Consider the following 13422-nt stretch of genomic DNA (forward strand, 5'->3'; position numbering starts at 1 on the left):
AGTAGATGAGGGTAGGCTCAACCAGATGATTGTCGTTAATTATTGGCCACAGCGTTCTCAATTTTACAAAAAAACTTTCACACGCATACCATTCTGAGGCTCGTATCCTTGTGACGCAGGTAAGAATTCATCTAGAACCATCAGTTTATGGTGAGTGAAGGTTCAGACGGCAGTGAGAGAAGCAGCTGGACCCTGGCGGGGGCCCGAACAGGCAGAGAGCGCCCACCACCATCGCCATGTTGTCCAAGGGCAAAGCTGAATTGGGTGACAGTGGTGACAGGTAGCTCCAGGGTTGGATCATATATGGGCACGGAGGACATGGCCAGTCTTTGGCTATTCCAGACGTAGGAGAGGCTCTAATTTCCTCCTCGTGGAGTATAATGGGAAGAGGGAAAGGATCTTGGAAGTGGAATCAACATTTGCATGGGAGGTGGGTGGCAATTCCCCAAGCTTTAGGAGCTCTCCTAAGTAGGGCTACCAGATAAAAATACAGGCTTTGCATGCATTACTGGGGGGGGGGGGCACACTTACACTAAAAAATTATTTGTTGTTTATCTGAAATTCAAATTTTCCTGGGAATCCTGTATTGTTATTGGTTAGATATGATAGCCCTACTCCGAAGGGAAGGGTAGTTCAATCTTCTGCCCTTTGCTTTCATCACTATGAGGCATCTGTGTGATGGTGGCCATAATCTAGCCATGGCCATTGTGATCAGAGACCCCAACTGAGACAGTTCCCGACTATCTGACTTGATTGTCAGGATTAGAGTAATTTAAGTATCTTCACAGCTTCTGAATTTGGAAGATGACGTGATACGCACTCGTTAGCAAAGGCTGGTTTGGGCACTGAGCTGACAATGTGGTCCACCGAGACGGTCGGGCCGTAGTGTGCCTCTCCCGAGAGGTCACTGGACCAAGAGTCCCACACCCAGCCCTGGCACCATGCTGACCCCATTCCATTCATCCAGCAGAAGGTCACTTACTTGTAAGGGATGTGTTTGCTGCCGTTGACAAGAGCCAGGATGACGTTGCCCAGCGCAGACAGCGAGAGGCATAGCCCTGATCCTCCTTCCCGATTCTTGCTAAGAGCTTTCACACAGCTGCCGAGATCAATGAGGTGCAGGCGGCTGCGGCCTCCAGACACTGACATGACACAAGAGAAGAGAAAAGTGGTTAGGTTCTGTCTGGCAAACCCTCGTCTGGTAAGCGCCAGAGCTCTTTGGGAACTCAGAGGGAAAAAGAAAAGGAGAAGCAACAGGTCGATGTCCGCGACTTGGCAGGAAACCCCAACAAAATCCAGCTAGGTTGCAAATAGCGTGGTCCTCTTAAATTCTGCCCGCCACACATCGCTGACCTAAAACCTACTGACATTCCTCCTGTGACAAGTGAGTAATTCCGGTAGGTTGCACTGGAGATTTCAGAGAAGGCGAAAGTCCAGTAAGACGACAATAAGGTTTCACCTACATGTCCTCTGGATAGCAGAGCTCTGAAACTGACCGAATCGCATCTAAATAGCCCAGGAGTGATCACGTGCTTTGGTTGATCAGCATGAAGACCCTGACCTAAAGCTCAGCCAGGAATCAGGCTGATAACCCGGGGTAAAATCAGGAAGAAGTAACAACAAGGCACAGAGACAGGGAGAGACCCCAGTATTTCCTGAGTATCTGCCAAGTGCCAGGTGCTGTACAAACATCGGTCTCATTCAGTTCCCACACCAAAACCATACGCTAAAGACTCTTGTCCTTTTTAAAATGTAGATGAGAAAGGGGTGCCTGGATGGCTCAGCCGGTTAAGCGTCTGACTCTAAATGTCGTCTCAGGTCATGATCTCACAGGTTCTTGAGTTTGAGCCCCGCATTGGGCTCTGTGCTATGTCAATGCGGAGCTTGTAATTCTCTCTTCCTCTCTCTCTCCTCCTACCCCGCTCATACTCGCTTGCCATCTCTCTCTCTGAAAAGAAATAAGTAAGCTATAAATAAACATAATATATATTATATTATATTATATTATATTATATTATATTATATTATATATGTATATATATAAGTGAGAAAGCAGAAGTTCAGGGAAGTTAAGCAACTTGCTCATTGCTTCTGGCATAGGTGAAGTAACAGACACCAGGCTGATCGCCTTACATAAAAACAAACAAAATATATAACACAACTGTTTGTAAGACACCAGACATCAGGCAGTAAAGGCCAGTGATCCCTGGGAGGAGGGAAACAAACCAGGGAGCACTACCTGTGTCCCAGCTTACTGCCTTGAGAGTGTTTCCAGGCTGTGCCCCAGGGACAGGGTACTCGGGCGGAATGTGATAGACTACCTGCATCAAGGAGAAGGAGCGAGAGTCCAGGGAGACCAATGTGGCAACTGCTGGAAGCACAGAGTACTGGAGGGAAGGGAACTTGGGGTCTGCAGCGGTCCTCCCTCAAATACCGAACTGAGTACTGGTCAGCACAGGCATGTGAGGGAACCACATGGCTGGAGAGCTAACCACCTGAAAAGATTGGAGGTAATAGCACATGGCACTCACACGAGGCCAGGAATAGTGCCTGTTCCCAACAGCCAGACTGGAAGCCTCAAGATTCACAGGCCCCAGGTGGGGGACCCAGGAGAGTCTCACTTCACTAGTAGGGAACGCTTAGCCCCAGACAAGCAGTAACCAGGTCCCATGTACCAAATCTTAAAAGCAAGACCAGAAAGGGTCTACCTGTTTACAAATAACTACCTCCCAAAACGATGCTTAAGGACATTTACAAAATGCAAAATGTCCAGAATCTATCAAAAATAAGCAGGCATGCAAAGGAGCAAGAGAATGAGACTCATAATGAAGGAATAATTGAAACCAAGAAGAACCGACTGGTAGAGACATTGGAATTGGCAGTGAAGGACATCAAAACAGTTATGGAAGGATTTCAACTGTTTAAAAAGTTGAGTAGAGATGTGGGATATATTAAACAAGACATAAACTGCATCTGTGAGGAGTTGAAAACTACAATGTGTGAGCTGAAAAATACGCTGAATTAAATGGCAGATTAGACATTACAGAAGGACTTACAGATTTGAAGATAAAGTAACTGAAACTCTCTAAAATGAAACAGAGAGACAATTTAAAAATAAAAACAAAATCTTAGAAAAAAGAGCTGTAGGACAATTTTTAAGTGTCCTAATAGGTATATCATTGGAGTCTCCAAAGGAGAAGACACAGAAGGGGGCACAGGTAAAATATTTTAAGAAATAATGGCCAAAACCTCCCCAAATTTGATGAAAACTATAAACCCACAGATCCAAGAAGCTCCATGAGCCCCAATCACAAGACACATGAAGAAAACTATACTGAGGTGCATCATAATCAAACTGCTTAAAACCGGTGATAAGGAGAAAAACCTTAAAAACAGTCAGGGGAGGAAAGCAGATTATATACAAAGGACCAAAGACAAGGACGATGGCAAATTTCTTGTTGGAAATCGTACAGGTGAGAAGACTGTGCAGCAACATTTCTAAAGTGCTGGAAACTGTCACCCTGAAATTATACGTCCAACAAAAGTCTCATCCCAAGATAAAAGGGACATGAAGGCTTTTCCAGACTTAAAAAAGCTGAAAGAGGGGTAGCGCCTGGGTGGCTCAGTCATTGGGGGTCCGACTCTTGACTTTGGCTCAAGTCATGATCTCATGGTCGTGGGACCGAGCCCTGCATCAGGGTCTGCACTGAGCATGGAGCCTGCCTGAGATCCTCTCTCCCTTCTCCTGTCCCTTCCTGGCTCATGCGTGAGCTCTCTCTCTCTCTCTCTCTCTCTCTCCCTCTCTCTCTCTCAAAAAAAAAATTTTTTTTTCACCAAAAGCAAACCCACAAAATGAAGAGCTGTGGAAATGAAATGATAACTTGACCAATAAATATACATTTTTCCCTATTTAAACCTCTTTGACAGATAATTGACCTGCTAAAGCAAAAATAATGACAGTGTAATGTGTGGGTGAAAGCATGTGCAAAATTTAAAAGTTTGGCAATAGCACAGAGTTTAGAAGTGAAGAAATACACAAGGGCCGTACTGTAGGGTTCTTATTACATACAGAAAGTGCTATCAGATCACGTGGAAGACGACTGTAATCACTTAAAGGTGTATACTATAAACCCTAGAGCAATCAGGAAATAGTAATTATAGCTAATAAGCCAGAGGATACAAAGTAAAATTATTAAAAATACTCTGTAAGTCCAAAAAAGGCAGGTAAAAAAGTTAAGGGAAAAAAAGAACAGACAAGTTGAATAGAAAATGTATAGGAAAATGATAATCTGGATCAAACCACGTCAATAGTCACATTAAACGTAAACAGTCTGAATACTCCGATTTGAAAGGAAAAAAATGCCAGACTGGATAAACAAGCGAGCCCTAACTATATGCCGCCTATGAGAAACGCACTTCAAATAGAAAGAAAAAATCCATTACAAGCGTTAAGTGGGAAAGGCTATACCACACAAACAGTGGCCGTAAGAGAGCTAAAGTGGTTCTATCGATGTTAAATGAAAGAAACTTAAGACGAAAAATGTGAAGACAAGCAAACAGGAACATTTCATGAAAAGGACGATTGAGCAAGAGGTTCTAGCAATCAAAAATATTTATGCATTCAATAACAGAAGTTCAAATACATGAAGCAAAATCTGAGAGAACTACAAGAATAAGCGAGCCCATAATTACAAGTGTAGGTTTCAAATAACCCTCTCTCAATAATCGATACAACAAGTAGACAGAAAACCAGTAAGGACAAGGAAAACTTGAACAACACTGCCAACCAGCTTGTTGTACTTGACATTTATAGAACACTCAGCCCAGCAATGGAAGAATGATATTCTTTTGAAATACACACAAAACGTCTCCTGAGATAGACCATATTCTGGTCCAGAAGCCAAGTCTAAATAAATGTTAAAGAATTCACATCAAAGTATGTTCTCTGACACAATGGCATTAACTTAGAAGTCCATACAGAAAGATTATCTGGAAAATTCCCAAATATTTTGAACCTCCACGATAAAGCTCCAAATAACCTATGGTCAAAGAAAAACTCAAGATGGAAACTAGAAAGTGTTTTTAAGTGAATGAAAATGAAACACACCATATCCAGGTTTGTGAGATCCCTGAAGAAGGACAGAGGAGGAAACTTACAGCATTAAAGGCCTAGATTAGAAGACAACAGAGGTCTCAAATCAACGATCTCAGCTTCCACCTTAAGAAATAAGAAAAAAAAAGAGCAAATTAACTAATAAATAACAGAAAGGAAATAAGGAACATAAAAGCAGAAATCAATGGAATAGAAAAGGAAAAACAATAGAGAAAATCCATGAAGCCAAAAGTTGGTTCTTTGATAAATCTCTAAGAATGACTGATAGGAAAGGCAGAGAGAAGGCACGAATTACTAATGTCGAGAATGGGAGATGTGGCCTTGCTACAGTTTCTACAGATATCAAAAGGATAATAAGGAAACATCACATCAGTCAATTAGACAACTGAAGAACAGGCAACCAAAAGTACTTTCATTCAAGAAGTAAAAGATGACAGATCTGTGTCCATTAAAGAAACAGGATCTGTGGTTAACAACCCTTCACAGGGAAAATTCCAGGCCAAATGGCTGCACTGGTGAATCCAACCAAACACTTAAGAAGTGATAAAGTAGCAGAATGGAAAAGGCTATACCAATTCCACACAACGTCTTCCTGAAAATTAAACAGGAGAGAATATTCCCAACTTACTCTATGAGGCGGGGATTATCCTGATACCAAAACAGACAAAGAAATTACAAGGACAGAAAACTAACGATCAATATCCCTCATGAACATGGACACAACATTTTCTGAACAAATTAGAGAACCACATTAAGAAATTGTATCTATAAACATATACAAAGGATTTTATACCATGAGTAAGTGGGATTTATCCCAGAAATGCAGGTTGGTTAACAAAAAAAAAAATTAGCCTATCAATATAATTCACCATATTAACATACTAAAAAAAAAAACTATATGATTCACTCAGTAGATGCAGGAAAAATATTTAACAAAATTCAACATCCATTCCTGATAACAATTCTTAGCAAATTATAAATAGAAGGCAGTATCTTTAGTTTGATAAAGAGTTTCTGAACAAATCTACTGCTAACATCATACTTAATGGTAAAAGATCAAATGCCTTCTAAGGCCAGGAACAAGACAAGAATGTCTACTGTCACCATTTCTTAAAATTTTCTTTAATGTTTATTTATATGAGAGAGAGGGGGGGGAGGGGCAGAGAGAGGGGAGACACAGAATCCAAAGCAGGCTCCAGGCTCTGAGCTGTCAGCACAGAGCCTGACCCAGGACTCGGATGCACTAACCGTGAGATCATGACCTGAGCCTGAGTCGGATGCTTAACCAACTGAGCCCCCCCAGGTGCCCCTCCATTCTCACCATTTCTATTCCATGTCGTGCTGGGAGCTGTAGCCAGTAACGTCAAGAAAACAGAGAAAGGGTCCAGATTGGAAAGCAAGAAGTCAAATTGTCTTTATTTGCAGATTACATGATCATCTGTGTAGAAAGTCTAATGGGATCCACAAAAAAGCAACTCGAACTGATAGAGTTTAGCCAAGTTGCAGGATACAAGATCAACAGACAAAAGTCAACTTTGTTTCTATATCATCTACTAGAGCCTAAACTGTAAAACCCCACTTACGATGGGATAAAAGTATGAAATAATTATGCATAAGATGGACAAAGGAAAGATCTGTACGCTGAAAACCACAGAACATTGCTGAGAGTAATGAATGAAGACCTAATAAGCTGTGTTCATGAATCAGAAGACTCAGTATTGTTAAGAAGTTATTCTCTAGAAATGGATCTATAGATTCAGTGTGATCCCAATCAAAATCCCAACAGGCGTTTTTGGTACAAGGTGATTCTACAGAGTCAATTTAGGAGCTGACTCTAAAATGTATATGGAGAGGCAAAGGACCTAGAATAGCCAAACAACTTTTTTTTTAATGTCTATTTGTTTCTGAGAGAGAAAAAGAGACAGAGTGTGAACAGGGGAGGGGAAGAGAGAGAGGGAGACACGGAATTGGAAGCAGGCTCCAGGCTCCGAGCTGTCAGCACAGAGCCTGACACGGGGCTCAAATTCACAAGCGGTGAGATCATGACCTGAGCCAAAGTTGGGCACTTAACCGACTGAGCCACCCAGGCGCCCCTAGCCAAAACAACTTTTAAGAATAAATTCAAAATTGGAAGGCTAATAGTGCAGTATCTGATTTCAAGACTTATTATAAAGCCACCATAAATCAAGACACTGTGGTATTGGTATAAAGATAGATGAACAGATCAATGGAACAGTACGTAGAGAGTCCCAAAACAGATCCACACAAATATGGACAAATAATTTCTAACAAAGGTAATTTAGTAGGGAAAAAGCAGTTTTTATAACAAATGGTACTGGAAATTTATACACACACACACACACACACACACACACACATATATTGCACCATATTAACAAACTAAAAAAAAAAAAAAAAACCCTACATGATTCACTCAGTAGATGCAGGAAAAACGTTTAACAAAACTCAACATCCATCCCTGATAACAGTTCTGAGCAAATTATAAATAGAAGGCAGTATCTTTAGTTTGATAAAGAGTTTCTGAGCAAATCTACTGCTAACATCATACTTAATGGTAAAAGATCAAATGTCTTCTAAGATCAGGAACAAGATAAGAATGTCCTCTCTCACCATTTCTTAAAAAATGTTTTAATGTTTGAGGGAGACATATATATATATATATATATATATATATATACACACACACACAGACACACACATCTATAATATATTTATATTTATATTTATATTTATATTTATATTTATATTTATATTTATATTTATATTTATATTTATATTTACATGTCTTTTACCGGTATGATGTTAGCAGGTTTTTCAGAAACATTTTTATCAAAATGAAGATACTGCCTTCTATGAGTATGTACATACACACACACACGCACGTATTTGCAAAAAACCCCTTTAATCCATACATTGCACAATTTTATGAAAAAAAAAATGAATCTAAGGCCTAAACACAAAATGTAAAATTATAAAACTTCTAGAAGAAAGCATAATATGAAACCTTCCTGGTCTTGGGTTAGGCAAAGATTTCTTCTTAGATACGATACCAAAAACATGATTTATAAGAGAACACACAGAGAAGCTGGACCTTCATTCACCAAAACTATTTCTGCTCTTCCAAATACATGGTCAAGAGAATGAAAAAGTAAGCCACAGACTGGTAGACAATATTTGAAAAACGTGTATCTGATAAAGGCCTTGTATCCACATCATATTAAACACTCTCAAAACTTAATTGTAAGACAAAAACGATTTCAAAGCGGGCACAAGACATTTCATCAAAGAACATGTATGAGTGCCAAATGGGCCCATGAAAAGATGCCAAGCACCGCTGGTCATTAGCGAAATGCAGACTAAGAAAGGTGAGATACTACTGTAGGCCTATTATATAAATAGGCTAAAATTAAAAAGACTGACCACCCTAAGGGTGGGTGAGGATCTGGAGGAGTTGGTAGGGATATAAAACGGTACAATCACTTCGGGAAACACTTCGGCAGTTCTTTAGAAAAAGGATACGTACATCTACCATATGGTCCAGCCATTCCGCTCTAGGGATTTCCCTACAAGAAAAGGACACGTGTGTCCATCCAAAGATCTGCACAAGAGTGTCCCCAGTACTTTGATTTGTGGTAGCCCCAAACGTGAACCAGCACTCATGGCCATCAGCAGGGGACTATGCGGACAACAGTCTGCTACTTAGGAAAAAGAATAAAGGCACTACTCATACATGTGACAAAGTGACTGAGCTTCAAAACAATTACGCTACGTGAAAGACGCCGCTCAAGAGAGTGCAGACTGTGAGATAGGATTTCATGGGTATAAAACTCTAGGAAATGCAGGGCAAAGGGTAAGAGCTGAAGTCGCTCTGTGGTTGCCTGAGCGTGGGGAGGCGGAAGGAGAGACGCTGGACGGGGTGATTGCAAAGGGTCCCAAGGAAGCTCTTGAGGGTGAGGGATGTGTTCATTGTCTTGACTGTACTGCTGGTTTCCTGGGTCTATACATATGATACAGCTCACCAAGTGTGTGCCTGTTCCTATATTTCAAGCATATCTCATTAAAGCTGTTTCGTTACGTTTTGAAAAAGGAAATGTGCTGTGATCATACAGTCAGCGGTGCAGCTAGGATTCACACCTTCAAGACCTGGGCCCTTCATCCTGCATCGTGCTGGCCTCAGCCAGCTCCCGAGACAGTAGAAGGGATGGGCTCCCTTTTTGCCCCGGCCCCCTCTCCCTCGGCACATCACCCCAGCTTCTGGATCATCTCCTTTTCCTCCCCTCGCTCCCCAGGCAGCAGCAGACTCCGGTGCCTCAGGCCACCTTGCAGGGTGGGTCCCGGAGGACATGTGACGGGCATGTGGCCCGTCTCTGGGGGGCCACACATCTGTAGGCAGAGCCTACATGAGTGCAGATCAGGAGGGCGAGCTGCTGATCACGCTTTAGGCTGAAAACATTGAAGGAACCACGGTCCTAACCCCAACCTGCCCTCTACCGTGCCTCACCCTCAATTTCCACATCTCGGACTCAGAGAAGCAGGTGATGAGTGTTTACAGAAAGCGCAGCATTTCAATTCAGCCACGTCAGTGACTTGGGCAGGTCTGTGGCCAAGAATGTTCACACAAAGGACGCTCCATTTTCCTTACCTTCCACTGTCCCCAGTAAAAACTCTGGCAAGGGAAGATGTACTATGTACTGTATTCATGCAAGATTGGGTCACGGCAGCACAGGAGGAAAACAGTTATTTTTAAAGCAAACTATCATCTGTTTTGCAACCTAATTATATAGACTGGAGCAGCTCAGATGGTCCACGTGTGCCATAGATTAAAGGGCAAAGACGGACCAGTTTGGACTCTCAGACTCTAATAGTCCATTTGATGTAATGGAATAAAATGCATAATGTGCATGTAGTAAAATAGAGCACAGAGAACAAAAGGCACAGTTTAGACCGTGCTGAAGAAGAACCTTATAAAATACCTATAATTACACCTGCATGACTCAAAATGGAAGTCACATTCAGACAATGTCCGCTACACCCACTCAAATTCCAGGGGCCACAGAATTGTGGATTCCACACATGGTGCTCAATCTGGAAGGGTACGAGGTGAGCGGGCCCGGGCCATCTGCTATTGGCAAGCATGTACGTGACTACAGATGGCTGGCGAGAAAGCAGTTCTGTATCAGTGAACGCTACCAGCAGGTAAGGAGCAGGTTCCTCATCGACTCGTCACATTTCTGCGGTCACAGCTGCAGGGGGGAAGGGACCATAACTCAGTCTGCCTTGAGTCACCTTTCATTCACACTCTCCTGGGTATGGGTTAAGTCTAGAGCTTGGCCAAACCAACATACCCACGTGCCTTAGTCTCCGCACAGGAAGCATCGCTAATTTCACCCCATTTCTGGGCCACTCTCCTAACTCACGTTCATCGAGCGACTCTCCTACTACCACTGAATTCCTACGACAATCCCGTAATGCAAGAATTGGCTCGGGTTTGTAGATGAGGGAAACGGGGTTCACAGATGTTGAATAAATTGCCCAACATCTCTTAGAAAATTAATGCTGAATCTAAGAGGAAAATCCAGAGCTAACTGTAAAGTATGTAGATGCTCTCTGAACTCACTTGTCTTTAACTCAGTGGTTCCCAAACTTTGCTGCACATCAGAATCGCCTTGGAAAATCACTGAGGAGTCACCTAAAAAGATACGGATGCCTGGGCTCCCACTCGGGAGGCTTCCTAACTTCACTGGCCTGGAGTGTGTCCCAGACACTGGGATTCACTGCAAAGTTCCCCAGGTGACTCTCAGGTGCAGTGAAGTTTGGGAAGGGCTGCCTGGCCTCCCGGCCATCACCTATGAGGCACATCGCCTGATGCCCTTGGCACATGGGATGTGCGTGGCCAGAGCGGGCTGTTTTCTTGTCGGTCTGTGCTCCCTGAAAATGAGCTGTATACTTAACAGGTCAGCTGGGCTCCCTCCGGGACCTAATTATGCCACTTGTTACTGTAGATGAAAATGTAATCCTATCTTATGCAAACCAATAAAATATGACTGTGTAAAGGGAACTAATGTTTCTTTAAAAACTGAACTCAATGCTTTGGGAAGATGTGATAAAAATGAGGTTTTTTTTCTAAAGAGCTGCCGAATTAGGTGGAAATGAGAAATTACAGAGTGGGGAAAAACTTAAGAATCTAGAAAAGGTCTAATACCAGCAGGCTGCACAAGTATATTTTAAGTTCTTGGATCAGTTAGAAGAAACTTAACGTAAAAACGTGGGCATGCTTTATGAAAGCCAGGACTTTGGCTGAAAATTCATCTCAAAGAGAAAGCCGTGGCCCTGTATCAGAACATCAATGAATAAATACACATGTGTACGTTTTAAGTGGAAATAAAAGGTTCATAGGAGGTGTTTTTTTGGAGATTGTTACATGCAAAAAGAAAAGAAAAAAGGTTCATGACGAGAATGTGTCATTTGACAGGTTTCTCCTTTTTGACTTTCTCAACGGACCATCTCCGGCCTGTGCTGCATGAGCGGACTTCTCTGAACTCACGCCATCTGCTTATGTGAAAGATAACTGGATGGTCCTTCTCTTCCAGAAAGATAGCTAAGCTAGGTAACAGAGACACGCATTGATTTTTCGAAAATACAGCCCATGCTCCATTTGATTTAAACACATAGTGGACAGACTCCTGATAGACCCATCTTTTTCGGGGACAGCTCTCGATCATCAGGGCCTTAGGGTCTCCTTCCCAACATAGGAATTCCCACGGGGGTTCTCAGCCTCTCCCCCGCCCCTCACATCAGCTTGGCAAAGCAGGGGAAGGCTCCAGGACACGTGGGGAATCAGCCCCATAAGCGTTCCAAAAACCCTTTCAAACGGGAATATTTGGGGCACCTGGGTGGCTCAGTGGGTTAAGCCTCCGACTCTTGGTTTGAGCTCAGGTCACGAGGTCACAGTTTGTGAGTTGGAGCCCGACACTGACAGTGCCGATGCTGCTTGGGATTCTCTTTCTCCTCTCTCTCTGTCCCTCCCCTGCTCGCGTGCTCTCTCTCAAAATAAATTAATAGAAATGAAACAGGGAAATATTTAAGCTTAACCTAATGCTATGTGCAAAACAGGAGTACATCAGCGTAGAATTTTCTATTGTGACTAGACACATCTAGAACATTTTCGTCCCCTTCCTTACACGTGCATACGTGTGTACATGCATGTGCGTATAAAATCCATACCCGTAAGATTCCGGTGCATGTATGTGCAAGGCGTGTCTAGTTCCTGCCGCAGAGACCTCTCTGAATCCGGCGTCTGAGCCTCTGATGGCCAGTTAACAGCCTCACGCTCTGCTCTTTGCTTCCCTGCAGGGTAACTAATTAATAAACTTCCCTTTAATTGAGTTCTGGCTGCCAGGTCCACAGGGATTATTACTTATCTATGATAAGTAAACAAAACCTTCCATTTTTAAACACCACTTCAAATCTCTCATTATATTTTAAACAGATACAAATTCGCAGAAGTCAAGTGAGCCACGGGCTGGAAGCTGTGCACATTCAGGCGCGGATTCCTCTGCTCCCAGGAAGCTGGTGTCGTGGCAGGTGGGTGGCAGTCCGTGGACCGTCTCCCCTTCTCACCTACAAATACATTAAAAAGCACCCCCCCCCCCAGGAAGTCCGGGGAGCCATTAATGGCACTTGCCTTTTCCTCTACCCTGGATGTATTATTTAAGAGCAATGTGCCTTCACAATGTATAAATACGAAGGTGAAGGGAATGTTAAATATTCTGCAAGTGCCCAGGACGCGCTGAGCGCTGGAGCATCGGTGGGTCGAGGGAACGTCCCAGCCCACGCTCCTGTGACGCTGCGCTTTAAGCTCTTACAGTTGAAGCAACTTAACTAACGGTTTATTTTCAAGATCCTTTCCCCCTTTTGGGTTCCAAATTAAGGGCAGAACGCCGCGCGCGCACACACACACACAAAAGTGAAAAACTGGAAACCACCGTTTTCAGCGTGGTTTCGAAACCCAGAAGCAGGAGACCACCCCACCTCCCGAGACCTTCTGCGCAGCGCCATTTGGAAGCAACTTGGCTGAAAATTCGGATATTTTGTGAGTCACTTTCTGCCGACAGTGCAAGAATCCGCTGCGGGCTCTGATTATTTCCATTATTATTGACTTAAAAGAATAAAACAGCTTAAAAGAAATAAAGCTTCAAAAAAAAAAAACCAGCTTAAAAAACAAAACATTTCTCAGACTCCCACGTTCGTGCTGCTTCGACACAATCCAGTAAAAACAGTGAGGGCAG

The 13422-nt window shown here is 42.9% G+C and overlaps 1 protein-coding gene across 1 annotated transcript in view; it reads right to left on the reverse strand.

Annotated features, from left to right (window-relative positions):
- Positions 1-13422, reverse strand: part of KIF26B (kinesin family member 26B) — a 464690-nt gene that overhangs the window by 57956 nt on the left and 393312 nt on the right. Inside the window, 1 exon segment of the mRNA XM_042975573.1 lies at positions 983-1142. Coding sequence (XP_042831507.1) covers positions 983-1142 — 160 coding nt within the window.

This window comes from Panthera tigris, chromosome F3 (assembly GCF_018350195.1).
Source record: "Panthera tigris isolate Pti1 chromosome F3, P.tigris_Pti1_mat1.1, whole genome shotgun sequence".
Classification (NCBI taxonomy): domain Eukaryota; kingdom Metazoa; phylum Chordata; class Mammalia; order Carnivora; family Felidae; genus Panthera; species Panthera tigris.